We start from the raw sequence: 21,669 nt of genomic DNA, 5'->3' as shown, positions 1-21,669 counted from the left end.
TATACAATGGTTTTGTTTCTAATGGATGGATGTTCAGAACCAAAACAATCTTTATCTCTTGGGTACCTCAGAACTCACCTATCAAGGTATTATTGATGTGCCTCCAATCAAGAGTTGGACTAATAATAGTTAGCTTCGCATGCTTCACGCCAGTACCATGGAGTATTTGAAAAAGGCAGTGAATATCGGCGCTTTCATTCATGCTGGTGGTCAAGAAGATATTGAATGGGAGGAGTTGGTCAAGACTGCAAGTGGTGGCAAGGCCAAGTAGAAGCAACAGGGGTTGTTGTCCTTGCAAATTTTACAAGTCTTTACAAGGTCATCAATTGTAGGTAATAGTAACCTCGGGAAATCAATTTGGCAGATAATTGTTAGTGCTTCCACCAAGAAATAAAAGAACTCTTAGGTCATTGAAACAAGATCTAGATAAATAGATGCATATTTCCCAAGGATCTGGAACAATCAAGCTTTTTCTACTCCGATCATCTTGATCTTTTGGTTGCACTAACATGTACAGGGTTAACCCCCGAGATGATGCTAGTGATGCACGACGCGATACAATGACGTTGATCCCCCCAAACCCGACGTCTTTCAGTGGATGGATTTGTCCTCTTCACTCACACTCGCCACGCCAAACGTCAAACAAGTGTGGCTGGAAAACCTGGAAATCTCTCTGTCTTGTCCTAATGTACAACGTCATCCTTCATACAAGTTGTTGTAAACTTTATTTGTTTATTTATATTATTGCTCAAGCCTATCCTCTGCAACTCTCGACAGCCACCTACAAAACACAACGGTAAAGATGTCTTGTACATTATTACTCTGTTTTATCCACGGATTCAAGGTAGACAGACACTCATATACAAATTAGTGGGGACGAAGCTAATGAATCTCCTTAGGGTACTGACAATACCTTTCAAGAATTCCCATATGTAATCACCAACTTTCCAGAAAATAGACACATTTGGGCAAACTAACCCTTGGTAGGACCTCAAAAAAGCAGTTGGTAAAGAATTACCAGACTGTAAAGTCGAATCTGTTGTCTATCCCAAATATGAGACATCTGGAGAACTCGCCCAGGCCTCAGAGGGGTTTCTGGGATGGTAAGACATCTCGCCGCATTCATTGACGGCTTCGGCCCTGCTAACAATTATCACAGGCTCAAGGAACGAGTCATGGACATTCGAAAGGAAAAGTCCGAGAAGCCATGGCCTCCTCACGACAGAGATGTCGGCGTCGTCCTCGTTGCGCACAGCATGGGAGGCTTTGTAGCCGCAGACTCTCTCTTCTTAGCTATAAATGAAAGAGCCAACAACGGAGACGAAACCGACCCCTTGTTCCCCCTGATCCAAGGCATTCTCACTTTCGACACTCCCTACAACGGCCTTGCCCGCTCCATGTTCGTCTACGGTGCTTTTTCAAACTACCAAAAAGTCAACAGTGTCTTCAACGTCATGACAGCTATATCGGCCGCCGCACCTGCCAGTCTCGCTCGTCTAAGTGCTCGAAGAGCTGCTACCACCGCTGTCACCACCACTTCGCGAGGACCCCAGTGGAAGACATGGCAGCTGGTAGCCGTCAAGACAGGGACAGTCGGCGCCATCGCAGCGGGTGGCGTAGCAGCTTATATGAACCGAGAGCTCATCATGCAAGGAATGAAGAGCGTCAAGAATATCAACAAGGAGTCCGTTGCTGAAGGATACCGCCAAAGCATGGATGCTCTCGGTCAAGGTCTGGCTTACATCAACCGTGGCAACGTCGGAAAGTCCTTTGCTTGGCTCTCAGATCATGTCACCTTCGTTGGTGCACTTCTTAGACAAAAGGAGCTCAACCGTCGACTTGAACGCATTGGGTCACTCAAAGGCATTGGCATGCACGACTTTTACTGTTCTCTCGGTGAGAATGGCTACTGGAGTGGTGGCTACTTCGTCCCTGAGCGGACGTTCTGCGCTATTCCTGAAGATAGCCACTCAGCATATCCTATCTTTGAGAGATGCGTCATGCTCAAGGCCGACGATGAGGTTGAAGCGCATATGAACATGTTCAGACCCGAAAAGCATCGCGGATATGAAGAGATGACGGATAAATCAGCTGAGCTTGTCAAGAAGTGGTTCTTGAGCGAGGAAAATGTTGTCGATGATCCCAAATTCCGAGAAACACCGCCTGAAGAAACAGAAGAGACTGAAAAGGCCAAGGAGATTCTCGAGAAGGATCCAGGTGCACAAGAGAACGAGAATGCCGAAGGTGTTGACAAAGATAAAGACAATGAGTTTCCAGACGAGTCACCCCTCGATATCGCCAACGCCGCATCGCTTGTGCCACTCCCCGACGATAAAGGAGACGACATCATTGGCGACGGAAACATTGAGGGCGCCGATACCGTCGAGAAACGAAACTACCTCAACTATCTCTTCGGTGTGGCTCAATCTGCAGGTACAGATGCCAAAGGTTGGCTGCCAAACAAGATTCCTCAGATGCCAAACCTACCCAGCATGCCGAACATGCCCAAGGTACCCAGCTCTGTATCCTCGCTGGGCAATGTATCTATGCCTAGTATGAGGATCTGGGGCAAGAAGGATGGCGATGCACAAGGAGAGGTTGAGAAGCAGGGAAAGGACACCGCTGAAGGGAAGGAGGATTCTGCAGAACAAAACGAATCGAAGGGTGAGCCCAAGGAAACAACTGATGATAGAGAAGAGTCTGCCCAAAATGTGGAGGCGGGAAGTGAAAAGAAGTCAGGTTAGGCGGAACACCAGATTTGCCGGTTTCTTTCGTGCTGTTTTCCTACCCTTTACTGTTTATACTTAATAGTCCTTATAGTTCTATACGTTTGAGATATCAACTCCTTCGCTTCAGTTAAAGAATGAACTTGGTTCTACAGTAGTGTGAGGTAACCCTGAACTCCAATCCATAAACAGACGACAGGCTGTCGCCTATATTCTGCTTTTAAAAAATGACTGTTCATCATAGTTGCTTTACATTGCCCATTCTCAATTTCGGACATAGCGAAAGTACCAAGGTTAGTTTCTAACAGTCAATCACAATCTTCTCCTTTCCACGACTGACGCAAGTCAACATCGACTCCTTCTTCTGCTCATCGTTCAAAGCCACACCCTTATGCTCCACCTCTCCCTTGCAAACATCCACCATACACGTCCCACAGTTCCCAACCAAACAAGAAGACTCAATCTCGAATCCAGCGTCTGAGAGTACCTGAAGAAGAGACTTCTCACGAGACACTTGAAAAGTCTGACCTGTAGACTTGATTTCCACTTCGAATGGCTCTCCTGTTCCCGTTGTCGCATCGCCAAATTCTTCGAAATGTGCATTGGCTTTGGGATAGCTGAGAGACATGGTGATAGTGCGGCAGGCATTCATTAGAGATGTTGGGCCGCAGCAGTAAATGACTGTAGTGCTTTTGTTTTCATCTTCAGGTTTAGGTATGATCTGACTGAGATTGAGTCGTTGGCCCTCATCTCTGGCATAAATGGTTGTCTTGTCGAGTGGCAGGCGTTCAACATAAGCTGCATCTTTCTGGCTTCGCACAGCATAATGTACTTGTACATCTGCATTGATACTTGATAGCTTCTCAATCTCAGTGAGGAATGCTGTCACCCCAATGCCGCCAATGATGAAGATATGCTGAACGGCCTTTGAAACTGAATTTTTGTGCTGGGCCACAGGGGTGTTGCATCCAGGGGCGATCTTGATAACGTCACCGACTTTCAGACTGTCATGCAGATAGACAGACCCGCCTCGTGAATTATCATCTCGAGAAACACCTAGCTCGAAGCGGTTCGTAGTGCCAGACACGACAGAGTACGCACGAGACAAGCTCCCACCTGGTCCAAATCGAAGTCGCACAAAAGGAAATTGCTCAAAGACCGAGTCCTCGACATTTCCATCGTCACTGTCGACTTCAAAGACGAAAGATTTGACTCTCGTGGTAAGATCCGTTTTGGAGACCAGCTTATAGGGTCGCCAGACCACAGGGGTCCGATCTCCTTCGAGACGACCACTCATGTCTTCAGCACCGTGTTCAAGACGTTTGCGGAAGATGTCCAACATCTCTTCAGATAGGGCAGGTAAACTAGCTAGCTCTCGAAATGCCTCATAGTTGTCTTTTTCGTGGTAGAGGTAGTTCTGGACACGAGCAAGAGGCCAGGTTGGGTGGATCCGCTCGACAAGTTCCATCTCGTCGCCCTGCTCGATGAAGCCAGTCTTGATGACACGGTAGTACCAACCCATACGACCAGTTGACTGCGCCATGGCTGAAGCTTTCTTGTGTTGAAAACGATGGTTCAGCTTGTAGCACGGCTGGCGAGGAGATGTCACCTGGATTGTTACAGAATCCTTTCCTATGCGATAAACATCGCCGATACAGACATTCTGCTCCGACATGTGCATCGTCGAGAGATTCTCTCCAAAACCACCAATCTTGAAGAGATCTTGGCGATCAGGGAGTTCGGCGTTCCACGCATCGTAGTGCGCGGCGCAGTATTGATGCAGCGCTTTTTCAGGACCGCCATGATGGATGTAGTCATGCTCGTCGCCGACAAGTCCTAGAGGAGTGACTTCCCATTTGCCTTGACGATCTCGCTTGTTGATGGCGCTGCGGATCTTCACTCCACCCATGGGGCGGACTTTGCCTGTTCGCAAGCTGAGAAGGATATCTGTGGGAGGAAGAGGGGCAGGACCTACAGCGGAGCTTTCAAACATGGCAGACATCTTGACGATTGTTGTTATTGGCCTTTGATCTGAGACGGATGTGGTTGTCAACGTTGAATTTGAGGTGAGGGAAATGAGGATCCTTTCATTGGGCTCGACTAGGCATCCTACACTTAACCCAATTCAGCAAGTGTCACTCAAAGGTTCCTTGTCATCATCACCAATAACAATGGATGACTAACCTCGTTGTCAAATCTCATTAAGTATCTGGATCACTCGATTACAATTCTCTCGTCTTCTCTTCCAACTCCAAACATGCCCAGTATCTCTTGTCGTCCCTCCATCACCTGCTTCGCCTCTTCAAAGCATTGAGCAGACTCGATCACAAAGGACAACAATCTTGTGCAACGCATCCATCTATCTTCGAGTAACCTCACAAGCTCCTGCTTGTTCTTATAAACACCTAGCCATGACTCGGGCAACTCAAAGATGTCATCGACCGTTTGTGGAAACATTTTCGCCTCGTGTTTCAGAGCAACAGATATCAATCCACTGAAACGTTTGAAAAGAAGCCCCCAAGCTGCTTTCCAGCTACTTATCTCAGCCTCAACTTTACCCTGCTTTTCCTTTCGTCTATGTGGTTGCTTGTCAGAACGGTCAGTGGTTGCAAAAGTGTCCAGAACACGGCCGCAATAGTTCAAGTCGTCTTGTGCTGTTTTCAAGTCAAGATGGATCAAACTTTTGAACCTTTGCGCACTCCAAAAGCTCTGAAGCTGCAGTAGTTCTGCGAAAAGGTCATCCACAAGCGGTGACTCATGCCTGCTGGCCCAATTTGGATCTTTTTCAAGCTGAAGCCTCCATGTAGTAATTTCATCTTCTGAAACAGAAGGCGACTCGATCTCAACAATAACTGAGTATCTGACATAAAGATTTATGGCGTTCTCACGCTCTGTTACCAAGAACGAATCGGCTGAGTTGCATGTGGCCAATCCTTCTTCCCTTGGCAACATCAGGTATCTCCACTGGTAAAGAAACGTAATGATATCCAGGGTCAGAGGGTATGTCGCTTCTAGGATACACGCCCTATCGAAGTCGGTGTGTTTACTGTAGGTATGTTGTTTTCCTATCCAGTAGATAAAAGCGGCCACACATGGGTAGACTAGCCGATATGTGACGACGTCCTTGTCTCGAATGTATTTGTCGCACACGAACAAAGTTTTGCAACCTACTATTCTCACCAAGGCCAGATAATCACCAAGTCCGAGTACACGCTGAGGATAGCTTCGCATCGTTGACATCGGGCCACTAACAGCAAGAGTTACCTCGCCCTGTCGAATTACTCTGTAATGGATTTCTCTGTGGACGTCATCAACTGTGTTGTTTTTCGATAGTTTGATAAAATCGGCACGTTTCAACTCTGCAACCTCATATCCTGATATTATAAGGCAACCTGTTTCTGCATCAACGGCTTTGTAGACGCTTTCTATGCTTGAGTCTGTTGCGATTTCACAGGTTGAAAGAGGGACGTTTTTTCGAATAGATTTTGCTGATCGGTTCCAAAGAGGCTGCGATGAGGGCCATGTAGGTAGAGATAGAGCCGGAATCCTCGCTGAAGCTTCGTTTATACCAGTTTGGATATCACCTAACCTTTGCGATATATCAGCTGCCACGTATGGTCTTTGTTGCAAGTCCCACATAGGAACCCAGCTAGGGATACCATAAGTGTTGCGTTGCTTCATATTGGTCAATGATTCCGAGAGCTCCAGTATTTCATGTCGTCCTTTCTTCTGGATGAGATATGCGGCAGTTCCGATGTATACCTCACGAACTGTGAGGTTGTAGTCGGCTGCCAAAATCGATGCGTCTTGAACATCTACTAGTCCTAGTAAACCAAAGATTTTATCTCTCAAGTCACTCATCTGGCATAATGCGGTTGCAGTAAGAACTTGCGCCAGCTCGCTCTTCACGTATGGCCCTATTCTGCCAATGTGATTCATCCACCAGGGAATTTCCACGCCATGCGCCTGGGCTTTACCAACCATATCCCATGTAATTGGTGTTGACTGGCCACCGCAATGCAAAATGACAGATCGAGCGAGTAGGACTTCCTGGACAACCCATAATCGAGAAAAATAAGGTCGTTGGAAGAAAGGGCCCAGTGTTACCGGCGCATGATCTCTCAACTCCTTCCCTGGTGGCATGGCCGATTCAACAATACTTTGGAGAAGAGCAACAGCCTTGGTTCCTCTCCGAGAGTTGCCATGTTCATCTTCTCCAACGTAAGCATGGACAACATCTGCTCTGGAAAAGACATCATCCATCATAGCAACTTGGTATGATCTTTCCTCGAGATCGGACTGATTGATACAAACTGAGTCGACCCAGACAAAGATGGATTCAAGCTCTTGGCGTAGATGTCGAAGAGCCTGGTGACAGCTTGATGTAATCGGTAGAGCCCTGTTACCACGACCGATGAATATTCTCTGGCACAAAGAAGCATCATTTTCGGCGTCAGCCCAAGTGTATGAAAGGGCTTCATAGGAAGGCGGCTTGTCTGCATCAACTACTAACAATCGACCTTCTAGTGCCTTTTCTCGGGGCGCGGGCAGAAGTTCCAAGATCCTAATATGCGAAGGCTGAGTCAATTCGGGATATACCACTTGTTGGATCTGGCTTGGCTTGTAAGACCTTGGTGTAACTAGCAGACTTAAAAACTCACTTCTCGTCCATAAGCATCGCTCACTGTGGCCGCTTGGTGAGTGATGCCAGAACACACCATATCCTGGCAGACTTGAACTTGTTGTAAAAGTCTTCCAATATTCTCGTCAGGTGATTCTGTCAGATAATCGACGCATGATGGCCATGATAAGGGTCGAATGGCCTCTTTAGTATGTGTTTCCTCACGATTTGCAGAGGAAGTGGTTGCTTCAACAGGTTCATCGATAGAAAACTCCAGAGGGCCGATTGTGCCGCAAGCTTGGCAAGTCCAGAGTTTGTCGTCAAATGGAATAGGATCTATCCGGCGGCAATCAGGGTCATGCCAATCCATTTCGAACAGACGAGAATTAAAGGTGAGGCAGTAAGGCAAGCTAAAGAAAGTGGGGGGACCAACATTTTATAAAAGTGCAGTACTACTTACTATGTACCTCAGTTAGTAGTATAGTCAGCCAAATGTGTCCGGGGAGACTAATGAGGCTGTGCATTGCGAGGCAGACTTAGACTTTGACTTCACAACAGGCAGTCATGTTTCATCCAGATACTAATTCCTTTCTATTACTTATTCACTTTCCAGGCCCAATGGTATTTCTTTTTTACAAGACTTTCACCCTGCGTCATGATATGAGCCATGCAGCTTCGGCATCACCACCGCGTCGTAGAAATTACTTCATCTACCCTGAACACAACATGAAGTGACTCGCATACATCTCAAAGGTATCTTGCTATAGAACAGCTCGCTAACGTGTCCGGCCGCTCGTTGTCATTAAATTCTCGATACCCGACCGAGATGGCCTCAGAACAATTCGACGAGGTTAAACAGCGTGGAACAAAAGAGAGAATCCCATTAAACAGATAAGTTCCTCGTTACCATCCCAACAGATTTCAGTCTTCCGATGATTTCATTATATCCACACGCGTTCCGTACGACTAGTTGCTTCCCACATCCATACTAAAAGCAATGCTGCATTCGGCTGTTCACAGTAGAAATTATCCGTTCACGCACTATTACCCCATGCCTGAATAGGTTCGATACACCAGTTCGCCATGGCTGCCCAGCTGAAAATCCCATCATTTCGCAATAATTTGGGCAGATCCCTTACTTTCATGTCTCCTTCGCTCTCTCTCCTATGTAGTGGCGCAGGTGGAACAGACGACACTCTCGGCGTATGAAGTTGTAGCTATTCCATAGCACCGACCGACGTAGTAGTTGTCGTCTCGGCTGTCGAAGGGCTGACGAGATCTTAGACCGCAGCTTTCAATAGGGCCTTGGATGGCGTTGACGTGGCCGCAGCGGCTACATTCTTCTCGCGTCTCTGTTTGCGTGCACATGGTGAATTTGTTTCGCGGGTTATATGTGTCAAGTTATGTGTCGATGCGTAGATGTTTGGAAGAGGTTTGCTAAGCGAAAGGCGTAGATCATGGACAAGGTTCTTGATAAAGCAGACTTGGAGGGTCGTGTACCCGGGCTATATAGCCTGTCAGCTGGTTCGCAACTTGATTTATTCTGCCTAGACGAGGCAGACGAAATTTCCCAGATCAGGCGGTGTGATTTGTTTATTGGAAAGCATGGTTACACAGACACTTCTGATGAATGATACTCCTGGACTCGTATGATTATCGAGTAGTATCAGAAGGATACTGGTTATGATATGTTTCCCTACGATCCATCAGAGTCTCCCTCTTGGCTTATCTACAGGGTTCCAACAGTTATATTCAAGTGCGTATCGTTTGGTTGTTGCAAAACATATCCGACCGCTTCTTGACTTTTCGAAACGATATAGAGGTTTTGATATTGCTGCCAGGTTGCACTTTCCGCTCAAGTTTCACAAATGCGCCCTCAAGTATACGAGTACGATAAACAATATCCGTGCTTCTCCCAAGGTATTTCCAAAAGCGTTATTCCGCAGATGAAGCACGCCACTTCAGAAACAACAAACACTCTCCGGGTCGTGCGCATTAGCGACCATCCTCTTGGCCAAGTCTCCTTATTGACACGATATTATCCATCGAAGAGTTCCATGTGGTGTGGGTATCTATTGTTATTGTTCAATTTGATTGCTGGACGGTTTCTATCTTGGCAAGTTACGCAGACTCCTGCGCATCTCTGAACTTGATGCTGAACAGTAATACACCACTGATCTAGGCTTCAGATATCGTCTTGTATAGGAAGAGATATGCCTGGATATAACTCGTGAACTTCTGGTAATTGTCATCAACGGAAACCGAAACTGTGTTATTATTCAAGTGATACGGTCGCATTGGCGGGCCTTTGTGATCGGGAGGGGATCAGATCAGGGAGCACATCATTCACTTCTTGATTTTGTCTGCCCAACAAATCAACTGGTGTCATTGACCCTAACACTTGAAGTAAAATCTTTCCCTTGCACATAAAATCGAACACAAATGTTAGTCTGCCTACCGAACCATCGCCAGCCAGTCCGAAGCCCAAGCTGTCGGAACCATTCCCAAACCACCTCTCCCTATGATATCTTGGTGATGCCATGTCTTCATAAGCTTTTCAGAGAGACGACAGGATAGGATCTGACGCGTTCTTCTCGGCCCTCTGGGACTCAAAACTATCGTCGTTGGAGCCGTCGGTTTGACTTTCGCACTCGCGTTGAAAGAAACGAGGTGATTGCTTACAGGCTAAGTTTACCATGACCATGGCAAAGATTACAAGAGTTGCCAGGTTTGTCACTGCTGCTTCGGATAGTTCTTGTAGGTGAAAGAAAGTAAAAGACTAGCTGAGTTTACAGCACAAACTTGTCACCTAATCTTTATACATACCAAGTTAATAACATGTTGGGATATTTGAAAGAGCATCAATTCTTTGTAATGAGTAGTTTAATACTGGCGGCTCCTGTCGCTTTGCGTCGCGTCACAAGGTTAGGTGGTTTTAATCACACCCACAAGTCACAAGGCATACTTTTCGGCTGAGTCGGACACGCAGAATAAGTATGTGCCGCAAATGTGAACAAACTGATCAGGGAATGCGCTGTCAAAAGGAGTCAGCCAGATATGAATCTTGGTCAGGTTAAGTTTGGTCGCAAACCACCCACGGAGCATTCGGCTAAGAGGGTCACTGAATGTGGAAACCTACATAAAACAAACGGAAGCCAAAAGATGAAAAAAATTAATAAGAATTCTCGAGACAGGGAAGAATGAGAAGAACACTATAAAAGCCAATCAATTTCGAGTTGTTGAGAGTAGGAAAAAACAACGTGTCAGGATACGATAATGCGGTGAGAGCAGAACAAGACTGGCATAAAACTCTCGTTGATAGACTGAAGTCTGGCCAAAACAAGCAAATATGTCCAAAAGGTGATTGACGATCTCTTTAGACTAGACTGTCTCGGCTGCTTGGATTTGGATACGCCGTCCGATACTGTAGATCTGCCCAAAGAATGGGGAAATGCAAATAATGGGGTTAAATCCGAATAACATGACCTAGTGGGTAGCAGAAAAAATGACCTCCTAAGTCTTAGGTTACAAAAATAAGTAGTCTAAGAGCTATAGTCTAAGGAGCATAAAGTGGCCCGCTAATTTCGTCTCTTATGCTTCCAGCGGCCAATTTTTCTGATACCCTGAGGATGACGTTCGTTTCAAGCCTGACGTGGCTGAAAATATTGCATTTTGACAGCGCAATCCAGCAGTGGATTCACCCTGAACCTTGATAACACCCGAAATAGGGGGATGCACGGTTGCATGCTTCTATTGAGATTAAAACAGCCATTCACAATGTTGAAAGAAGAAACATTCAGCCACTAAACAAATATCTATTCAACAGAGGCGTCAGTCAACAGCCACCATCCGAGAAGTTCTGTGATGTGAATTGGAGGCAATAGTTACTTGTGCTGCGTTGTCAAGAATGGTAATGACGATGATGCTGATCTTGTCGTGATGGTGTGTGGATGGCGACAATTGCGTCACAGTAAATAATCTGACAATGATTACTACTAACCTTTTCCAGACCATGAATGGGTACCCCATCTGTATAGATAGATGCATTGAAGTAGTGAAATAACAGAGATTAAAATTAAACATCGAGATAACTCTTGAATTACCATTCAAGACATGCATGAAAGTTTCCATCAGGTACATCTCTAAAGCCCAGACCCGAGAACAGGGACGCTGGTCTAAGTTTAGCTCTGATACTTTACAGGTACCTTGGAACTTTTTAGCCATCCGCTGAGCCTGAAAGAAACCCCTGAACAGCACTGACCCCCCATAAGTGAACGGATACTCCAACAGTCAAAGCCCGGTATCATACAAACCTGGTTCTTCATCTAGCGTGTGATTTGTTTATGCGACAGATTCAGATCCAAATGTGAGGTGAAGATGAAGCATCGGGTATTGACGTTACAGATTGCGATGGACGATGGATTAATTTCCCCCTGTCTACACTTGGGCTGGGCTGAAATTTTTAGTGCCTTTCTCCTAGCTTGCTCAACAAGTGGGTATTCCAGATGTACCTGCCCCCCCCCCCCCCCCCCCCCCGTAACTCCCGCCCGGGTCGTCTACCTCTAGTCTGGGTGAACCCTTCCCTTCTAAAACTTGGCCCCTTCCCTTCCCCGTTTGTTTTACCACCGCTGCCAGCTCAGCGCAACTTCCTTGGCTCTGTGGCCTCCAAACTCCAACCTCTCGATTCCACGATAATTCACTTGCCATCCGCTTCTCTCCTTGCTTCAACTTCACTCCTTTTCTCTCTTTTGTTTCTTTTCCTCTCTTCCCCTCTTCTTCCGTCCTTTTCACTTTGCCAATTCTCTTTTTTTTCCCAACGTGGCGGTGTCTTCAGCCGAAACGCGAGCGCAATGAACGCCCTACAACAAAAGTGTCGGCCGAAACATCAGGTCCTCGTCCTAAAATGTTATCCTCGAACCGCGAAAGGAGCTGTCGATGTCAAGCCAAATAGCAGCGAGCTCAGTTATCTCTTATACTACGCTACAAGTCGTCGGTCCAAGATTCAAAAGATTGGTGCCTTTCTCGAAAAGAAGACTGCCAGTGATGTCTGGCGTCTGCGTATTGGGTACGTCGCATCATCGTCGACGTGTCAGATTCGTCAGACTTGACGTTTCTGCCTCAAATGCTCACCACAGCTCGACGCTGCTACGATAAACTCGAATTTCGTGTTTGCTAACCTCTACCCTTCTGTAGAAATGTTCAGGTCACCCTTCAGATCCTGTCAGCCCTGATGGAGAAATTACACAAGGATTCCGTCCTGATTGCTCCATTCGTCCTCAAGATCCTCGATGCCGTCCTTAGATCCGACGACATTACCATGATCGAGTCCTCTCTTCCCACATTCGGAGCCTTCTGCGATTATCATGATGCAGCTTTTCTATTAGCTGATCAAACTTATCTCCGCCAATATGAAGAGATTGTCCGGTTATACGCTCAGCTTGCTTCGACGACACCCACTCCGGGCAGAGAGTCGCTCACTACGCCCGTCAAGGTTCGTTGGAGGAACGCAGGCCTCGAAGCTATCCGCAGCGTCTCTACAGCCAATGCCCTCTCCTCGATAACAGGCAGCCAGATGCATGTTATTATGCCCCGAATCCTCGAGAACCTTTGGTCCGACACCCCCGACTTCCTCGAAACCCTGCACCAACGACTCGAAGAGGAGGAAAAGGTTGATACCGAAAAGCAGTTACGGCGTAGGACAAGCATTGCTACAGTCGGAACGGATGGGGCAAACGACCCTAATCCTGTTGCCCTTTCCGGAACTGCCGGCGATGTCGACAAGCTCGCTGAAGAGGAAGTCGGAGTGTTGGCTATGCAATGTTTGAAGAGTATCTTCATTGTACCCACACGCGCTCAGATTCATGGTGCCACCGTTTCCCTACTGAAGTTCATTCAAGAAAAGGTCGCGCAGGGTGATTCGGTGGTCGAGCTAAATGACGATCGAGAACGAGACAATGGCTGGGCTATCAGCATCTATGGCATTATTGCACGTTGGGCTCCGGTACAAGATAGATACACCATTCTTGTGGCAGCCTTGGAAACTTTACTTCGAATTCCAGCACAGGATACGACACTTGATGAACAGCTCGCATTGGTAACAATCATGAGTTCGCTCCTTCGATCTGACGTCAACCTCATTGGCTTGAGTATGATGGACGTACTCCTAGGGCTGATCAAGCAGATGAGGAAACTCTTTAGGCTACGAAGCCCTGCCAGCCGGAGCGACGATGGCAACGCGGCCGCTGTTGAATCCGACACGGTTGTGCGTCAAAAGACCAAGCATCTTGTAGGCCGACTCGAATTATGCATTGGCGACTTGGCTACCCATGTTTATTACGCTGACCAGATTGCTGACATGGTTTCCGCAATCATCCTTCGTCTCAAGCCAAGTCGATCTTCCAGTATCAACTCTTCTCCAGGGGGCGAAAAGAACGGCAACAACGAAACTGGACCAGGTACCTCCGCAATAGAACTGAATGAAAGCCAGCAGCTTGACCACTATTTCTCCCTCAGTACTGGCAGGGCATCTGGCCTCCGTGCTATAAAGGAGATTCTTCTTGTTGCAAACCCACAGAAAAAGCTTACTGGCAACCTAACCATGTCTCGCAATCCTGTACCAGTACACGTCTGGGAAGGGACCCACTGGCTTCTTCGTGACCCAGATGGTCACGTACGCAAAGCCTATATGGAGGCTATCGTTACGTGGCTCGACCGCGAGACATCTTCTGCAAGTGAGGTTGCTGTTGAAGAAAAGCTTCCTCGCTCTCGCTCATCCATCAAGATGAGTAAGGAAGCCAGCTCTGGTATCAACCGCCGAGCCGTCTCAAATGCTTCCCACCGTGAGCGAGGATCGAAGCCACGACCATCGCAGTTCCTAGCTCTACTACATCTAGTCATCTACGATAATGCTCTTCAATATGTCGACTACGAAAATGATCTCGTTATGCTTCATATTCTTCTCACCAGGCTCGTCTTACAGCTGGGCGTGAATGCCACTCGATATGGCCTGCCCATGATCTACCGGCTACAAGAGGACGTCCAAGAGATTGAGACGCCCCTTCATAAAGTCCGAATTGCAGCGCTTTGCCACGGTTATTTCTGGGCACTCAGCGAGAAATTCGACTTTAAAGAATCCGACATTGGGAAGGCCATCGAGAGTGAGGTAGCCCGTCGCAAGAGAAAGGCATTTTGGGTCCAGGGCATCGACATGCCTCCTCCTTCTCTCGGTCAAGTTGGTATCCCTGGCGAGGCACGCCCGCAGCCAGATTGGGACTCGGCTTCATTGGAAAGGGAGGAGTTGCTTCCATTTGACGATCGGGAGGCTCTTGTAGAGTCCATTGCGGCACACTATCATGAAAGCCTCCAAGCCCCCCCTGGGAGCCCTGGATCTCCTGGTCGAAATCTTTCGGGACCAATCCTTGGCTCGAGCCTTACTACCACGGATCAGGTGGAATCTGAGGCGGAGTTGCCAGTTGTGTTCCGTGAGCATATGCTGGGAGACTGGTCCAGAGATGCAGCAGCTGCCATGCTTGCCGCTGCTGGAAAGTCGGAGTCATTGACGGGGTCCAAGACGGAAACTACAGGCACACGAGGTCATCTCACTGTAAAGACCAATGGCATGAACGGCAACGGGCTCGCTAATGGTCACGGGCCAACATCACCGTACGGCAGTCAGTATAATTTGATGAGACCTCACTCGTCACATGGTCATCGTGAGAAGGAACGCGAAGGAACTATCCCGAGGAACCGCAAGGGCAGCGTACGCAGTGCCCATTCGCCAGCTGCCCTGTCCACGGGCAACCGAGGCACGGTCGCCTCGGTTGATCAGCTGAAGCTCGTGCTTTCGGGCAACCCCCCGCCAAAAACAGCAGCTCTGGCGGGAGACGACGACAGCGGGGACAGTATGGTCAGCTATGATTACAGTCTCTCGGATATGAGCTTCAACCCGGCTACGCAGAATGACCAGCCGGGCAGCCCGACCAGTGTCAAGAGACCTGGTACCGCTTCTAAGCGAGGGCCATTAAGTGCGCATCCTCCTCTTGGGGGAGCACCAAACTTGCATGATGAACTCGATGAGGATGAATCAGTGCCTCCTGTGCCGCCGCTGCCGGATATGAACTTGTTGGGAGGCAAGAGAAGTCCAATTCAGGCAGCTGAGAATTCGTTCCAGGATAAAGGGAGACGACGTAGTCTCAATAGCCGCAATGGGGACGGAATGCGGCCCAAATCGGTTCGCTCGCAAGATACCAAGACAATGGATCTTCAAGATCTTCTTCGAGGAATCGATAGCCGGCCGAGCGAGGGAAGCTTGGGCAACGTGACGAGACCTCCATACTAGGGAATATGGGCATAATACGGATAGGAGTTCAAGGAATGCTGGTACGAAGGGTAATAGCGATGGTTGATTTCCGAGGGATCAGCGATGCTGGTGTAATTTGTGAGAGCTTTGAGAATAAAAATGCAAAACGGAGATCTTCACGCACAGCTCGAGTATATTTGTGGTGACGCTGCTCTACTTGTGCGAATATTAATAAATAGACTAATGGAGCAGCAGATCACTGACCCTTGTTGGAGATGAATTTGTCCGTTGGGCCTATGACAAGGATACAGCCGGTTTCAGAGTTGCAGATCGGCAGCTGCCGTGTTTAGTTTGTGATTTCTCACACTATCATGAAGGTCGAGAGTGATAGTAGCTCGTATGAATGAATATAAGCCTATTCAAATTGACGACGTTTGACAAGCGTCGTAAAAGAGTACAACGCGTAGCTTGAGTTGAGCAATACAACGCATATTAGTTAGCCCTTAACTGTTCCAAAGACTCATGAGGATCTTCGAGACTCTCTAATACCTGTCATTGTAACCATGTCTTCCTCCCCTGTCTCGGCCTTGGCAGAGTGCACCATTTGTTCGTCTTATTTCCCGGACAGGTCCCCGCAATTGCGAGACTCGTCTCGTTTGTGTTCATCCTTGTTGACTTCTTTTAGTACCTGTACCTGCCCGTGATCTAAGAAGGGGGCAGTGCTTTCCCTTCTATCTCTGTCTTTCTCTCTCTCAATCTCTCGCCATCATTTCGCTTCGACTTCAGATTTCTGTCGCTCTTTTCTTCTTTCCTTTCTTCTATTTTTGTTCTCCATTTGTTACATTGTCCTTTTACCATAGGAAACTCCAGGCTCTCTTGCATAACAAGTGCCTTGAATAAGATCTACATAACAAAGGCGGGTTATTCATCTGCTCAGCCCCAATACCGGGTTTCACTGCATGGCAGGGAGAACAGGAAGATTACCCGGACAAACGAGATTTAATTAGACAAATTGGCTGCAACAAACTGGTGTCGATATACACGAAACAAGCATTCGGCAAACTCGATAGAGGGTAGACCACCAACGCGCTTAGCAGGCTATCACCCTGTGGTAGCTAGGTAACAACGAAGTTTTGGGAGAGAGCTTTGACAAGGAAGTAACAAAGTTGAAGGATTGGAAGTGAGCAGTGCTGCTGCGATATTTACCATTTATCCATTCTCTCACGAACACGGTCTTCTAGCTCGGCTGGTTTCACCTACCATATATCATCTACCATGGCCTCTCTACAACCTCTGAATGCAAATCATCCGTCCGAGTCTATTCCAGACGCTGCATATCCAAACGACTCTCCTTTTCGACCAAGCAATAACTTATCGCAAGCCATGGTTTCTCCTCTTACCATCCCTCCTCCAAGCGCATCAGGATTAACATCAACACCATCATCACAACCACCCGTCTTCGGCGCCAGTGTCCCCGCCTATTCGAGTCCAGTAATCTCATCGTCCCCATGGTCTCCCGAAATTCCATCCAGCCCACCACCACCATATGACCCGACTCGTCCGCCAGCGATATACTCCCCTCTGGAACCACCATTGTCACTCTCCTCGCCACCGCCTCAATACCCGCCTTCGACGCCATGGCCATACCCACAAGACGGATCGCTCAATGGGAGTATCAACGGTGTACCACACAAGATGGGGCCGGTGGCCGCAGCTCGGGCGCGGCGGAGGCGCAAGATGCAGTTGATAGCTCTGGCGCTTTGTGCTGTGATGATGATCATCTTTGCACTCATCATGGGTGTCTTGATGGGTATTGTGAAGTTGCAATGGGAGGGTGACGATGATGACGACTAAAGATCGTTGTCTTGTGTTTCTTCTCACTTCTTATCCTCTTTATGTTCTTGTTCTCTATCAAACAGTTACTGTTGGCGGATTGGTTGGTGTGGCGTACGGGTAGTCAATTGGATTTATTGGAACACAGGTGTGTCATACACGAAATATTCTTCTCTTTTGTCTGGGTTGACTCGGTGTTTCTTGGTATTCGATCTGGGTGTCTGATATGCTGCAATTTACAAGTATCGGCGACGGAGCGAAACAGAGTCAATGCATTTGCAATGTAAAACAACCATACTAATCATGAACTGGACGAGGATTTGGCATCCAACACTGCAACATGTGAATCAGTATTCATACGGTAATATTGAAAGTTTTACTGCGCCTTTCTACAAGCTTGATAGCGTGCCTGACGTTAATAGCGTGGTCGGTTGTGTTTTGTTTGTGCCAACAAGATGCTAACGCAATCAGATCTCTCGATAAATTCACTCGAGTTCTTGCCCCTTGTTTCGACCCAGTAACTATAATCAGTCATTTTGGAATTTATACAACTAGGTATCAGGAAATGAAAAGAACGAGTATCGCTCATGTAAACATGAGCAGACGGAGGCCTCAAGTTGATCTCCATTGCAGATATAGGGTAGCTTGACCCACAAGTCTAGATACACCTGAAAGGACCGGAAAGCTCAACAGGTCAATGAATGGATGAAATAAGTGATAATTCTTTCTACGACATTCTGATAAGCCCGGGTCCTAAGTCATTCATTCTTTACACCCTAAAGCCTAAAGCCTAAAGATCAACCCATCTGTTATTACCTTCTCCGCCATATTGGGTTCAGTGCATGTAATTGAGAGACAGTAACAAAACATGGCCAACCATGCATAGACCAAAGAGAATTTTGCTTCTTGTTGCAGTTCGCTTACGCGACTGTTCTTATTGTAAAAGGTTAGTTGGCATGTGTTGTCAGCTTTCAGCCTCGAGGCCTCCCTCGTACACGAAGCATGGGCAACCTCCACCGCCAAGACGAAAAGCCACCGCGGCATGCGCAGAGGAATGATGCTCACTAAAAGGGACGTGGCGGGCTGACGAACTTAAATAAAACACAAATTTGTAAATACTAGGGGAAGATTCAGCCGAGATATGCGGCGCTGATTTGGGGATTGATGTCGGCATAATTATGGTTAGTGAGTGAGTATTGGTTGGCAAAGGCAAAGGCAAAGCACCGGATGGGAATAGTTGCATGACCATAAGCGGGAGTGAGCGGGAACCAGGTCCAAAATTGCAACGGGGGAGAAGAGAATTGTTCCGATTTGAGTAAGGACTCTCGTCTAGTCTTCCCAGATTGAGTGATCGGCAATTCAAAGTCAGAAAAGATCAGCCTTTACTTGAGGCTGGCCTTAGACGTCATTTTGAGTTCTGTCACTTGAACATACTCAATCTCAACCGTTGGGTCTGGACTGGACTGGACTGGGCTCAATGAGATAGATGAAAGAGAGCGGCGAGTCTTTACGGATACTCTCGAAGTAAGTCTCCTGTGGGTTGGTAAGTTAGCCGATGGAACGACCTAGATTCACGGATATGTGTGTACGGATGGGTATGTCGTTTCCGTAAATCCATGGCAAAAGAAAAAAGCAAACATCGCCGACGTCCTCTCATTAGGTTGGCCGAATGTGTTGTTGTTGTTGCCTCTTGTCTCTTGGACGTTTATGGTCTATCTGAGGAACTCATGCACGACGTTTGTTCTAGCATTCCTTTTTTTTTCTTGCCTTTCTTTTCTTTTCTTGTCTTGTCTTACTTTGGTATTCACAAAGAGGACACTGTCTGATCCGGCACTAAGCCACGAACTGATTTTTGACGTGTCGTTGTTTCCATAGACAAGATAGGCCAAACAGGGCTGAGAAAACAGACAGTGAACGCCACTCCGATTCAATCGAACGATCCGCAGGGTCCAAGGGCAGTTTGATACTATTCCTGGCCAACATCTAGCAGGCTCTCAGCCTCTCAGGGGGTCAAGGGGGAGAGAGGAAACAAAGACTCACATCTCGCTGCCTGCAGCCTCCAGCCGTTGAAACATCAGTATGCGGTCGAGCTATCAGTAACCAAAAACTGGATTGACGTTACTCCGCAGCTTCCACTTGCACGCATCTCAGTGCAGTCCAGCGCATCATGGGTCGGTCTCTAGCCGGTGCAGGTACAGAGATTTTCTTCCAAGGATGTTCCTAGCTCTCAGGTACCAGGCTCTCCAGATGTATGGATAATATAGATCTGTAATCATTATAGTATGGGTTTTAAACTTGCACCGGGTATCAATACATTGTCAGCATGCCGTAAAGTTTTTTTTGCCCCAGTCCGAGGCAAGGGAGAGAAGAACAATAGCGCGATGAGGCTTGCAGCAGCAGTGCGAAGAGACACCGCTGCTGTTTCCTCAATAGTATTTACTTTTTCTTCCTGTGTTTGCACTGCGCCCTCGTATCGCGATGATGCAAAAGACTCTGACATGCATTGAATACGATGATTGCCATGACGTGGTGGATCGTTGAATGGTTCAGGGGAGAAGAGACTACCTACCTAGCAATTCAACTCCAGACTGAACTAAAGTAATGTTACCAATGACGTCGGAATAATATGAAAATGGGAATGGAAATATTCCCGAGAAAGAGGCAAGGCACGTGGCAGATATTGCACTGGCACTCTCTGATCAGCGAAACAAAGCATTCAGGCCTCAGCTTCGAGGCCAACCTCCAAGCCAAGTCTTGCAAAATAAGTGTCCACCAAAAGTCCACTTCAACCATCTCATCATCTGCATATTATACCATCTCCGTGCAAATCATGATTTGCATCACCCGAAACTACTTCCGACGGTGACATCAGTGCATGCCAGAGATGCCTCAATCCCAGTCTCGGCAGTCAAGCCCATGCCAAGCCACACAGACCAAGCATCACCTCAACTCTGGGACTTCTGGGTCCTCTGGGTCCTCTGGGTCCCCTAAATCTCTAGTCCCTATTGTAGTCCCTTAGGTTCAGCAGCCGCCTCTCCCGTTGTGCTAACGCAGCTCAGAGTAATTACGGACAAGCGAGTCCAGTCTTTTAGTTGGCCGCTTTTTACCTATCGGCACTAGGTCGCTCAACTTTCCAACTCCCTAAACCGGCCGCTCATCAAATCAGGATCCTTTTGCTCCTTCGCTATTCCGGTCCCAAGGTTCAGTCTCTGCCAAGTGGAGGGAAAGTACTAAGGCTTCATGTCACCTAATAATCCTTGAGCTTTCCCTCCATTCCGCGGCGGAACAACCTAGCTGCTGCCCCGTCCCCTGTGACCGAGGCCACAAGCGTTGTCTGCTTGTGTAATCCACGCCCCAAGCTGTCCGCTGTCATCCTTCCGGGGCTCCACCTTGACACCGCTGCAGCTGCAACTGCAACAGGTATTCAGGGCGTTGCCCGCCATCGTCTTCCGCTAGCTCTGCTTCCTCCGAGCTCCAGCAACAGGGGACCAATCGCTGGCCATCCTTAACCATGGCGCTGGGAGCCCTCCCAAACTATTGGGAGATCAGGAGCTCTGAATTTTTGAGCAAGACAGGGTCGATCGGAGACTTCTTGCATCATCATCGTCGTGAGATAATGTCCCTTTCTAGTTTGTTGTTACTTGACTGGTTGCGCATAAGTGATGCTCCTCTCAGTCTCGCGCCAGGGACCTTCAGTCTGTCAGAGGCGTCAACCTCGTCACTGCATTGACATCGACGTTGAGAATCATTGGACAGTCCAAGACATTCAAGAACGCTGCGCAACCTGTACAGCAGACAACGGAATAGCAATTAGATGCCTCACCCTTGTACCAGAATCGACCGGGACCCAGCCCTCAATTGTCACCACTGATGTCGCCTAGAATCATCAGGTGTCAGTCGGTTAACATATCCCACGATCGTACCCTGAATTTCCAGGGACAGGGAAGGCTTGTGAGAGTCTTGTTCATAGAGCTTCAGCCAACCATGCTCTACGCTTGCATTGTTGCCAGAAAGCCCCTTCGTACCGACCCCAGCTAGAGACATTGTCTTTATTCAGAATTTTATGGCCGTGCTTTGGTTAATTCTCAATGTTTATCGGCAATTGTCAATGCTAAAAGATAATTGGCTGTTTGAATTCATCACTTGTCATGCCCTGGCTTTTTTTTTTGTCTCTAGCAACATACCCATAC

General features: G+C 47.7%; 5 protein-coding genes across 5 annotated transcripts; 3 read left to right on the top strand and 2 right to left on the bottom strand.

The window, feature by feature from the left end:
- Positions 1-802: 802 nt before the first annotated feature.
- FPOAC1_004960 (uncharacterized protein) lies at positions 803-2,744 on the top strand (the record flags this gene model as incomplete). Its single annotated transcript, XM_044849495.1, has 4 exons — positions 803-844; positions 900-932; positions 988-1,103; positions 1,160-2,744. 4 exons carry the CDS (start codon positions 803-805, stop codon positions 2,742-2,744), a joined length of 1,776 nt encoding a protein of 591 aa, XP_044708205.1.
- A 283-nt stretch (positions 2,745-3,027) lies between these two features.
- Positions 3,028-4,728, bottom strand: FPOAC1_004959 (uncharacterized protein; the record flags this gene model as incomplete). Its single annotated transcript, XM_044849494.1, has 1 exon — positions 3,028-4,728. One exon carries the CDS (start codon positions 4,726-4,728, stop codon positions 3,028-3,030), a length of 1,701 nt encoding a protein of 566 aa, XP_044708204.1.
- A 212-nt stretch (positions 4,729-4,940) lies between these two features.
- On the bottom strand, positions 4,941-7,717 carry FPOAC1_004958 (uncharacterized protein; the record flags this gene model as incomplete). The annotated part of the gene is made up of 2 exons (XM_044849493.1): positions 4,941-7,337; positions 7,388-7,717. The coding sequence occupies 2 exons, from the start codon at positions 7,715-7,717 to the stop codon at positions 4,941-4,943; spliced, it is 2,727 nt and encodes a 908-aa protein (XP_044708203.1).
- A 4,480-nt stretch (positions 7,718-12,197) lies between these two features.
- On the top strand, positions 12,198-15,685 carry EFR3 (plasma membrane localization protein; the record flags this gene model as incomplete). The annotated part of the gene is made up of 2 exons (XM_044849492.1): positions 12,198-12,412; positions 12,541-15,685. 2 exons carry the CDS (start codon positions 12,198-12,200, stop codon positions 15,683-15,685), a joined length of 3,360 nt encoding a protein of 1,119 aa, XP_044708202.1.
- A 1,236-nt stretch (positions 15,686-16,921) lies between these two features.
- FPOAC1_004956 (uncharacterized protein) lies at positions 16,922-17,500 on the top strand (the record flags this gene model as incomplete). Its single annotated transcript, XM_044849491.1, has 1 exon — positions 16,922-17,500. One exon carries the CDS (start codon positions 16,922-16,924, stop codon positions 17,498-17,500), a length of 579 nt encoding a protein of 192 aa, XP_044708201.1.
- Between the last annotated feature and the right edge of the window lie 4,169 nt (positions 17,501-21,669).

This window comes from Fusarium poae, chromosome 2 (assembly GCF_019609905.1).
Source record: "Fusarium poae strain DAOMC 252244 chromosome 2, whole genome shotgun sequence".
In the NCBI taxonomy this organism is placed as follows: Eukaryota; Fungi; Ascomycota; class Sordariomycetes; order Hypocreales; family Nectriaceae; genus Fusarium; species Fusarium poae.
The sequence above is the reverse complement of the archived record's forward strand: the minus strand, read 5'-3'. Positions and strand labels throughout refer to the sequence as shown.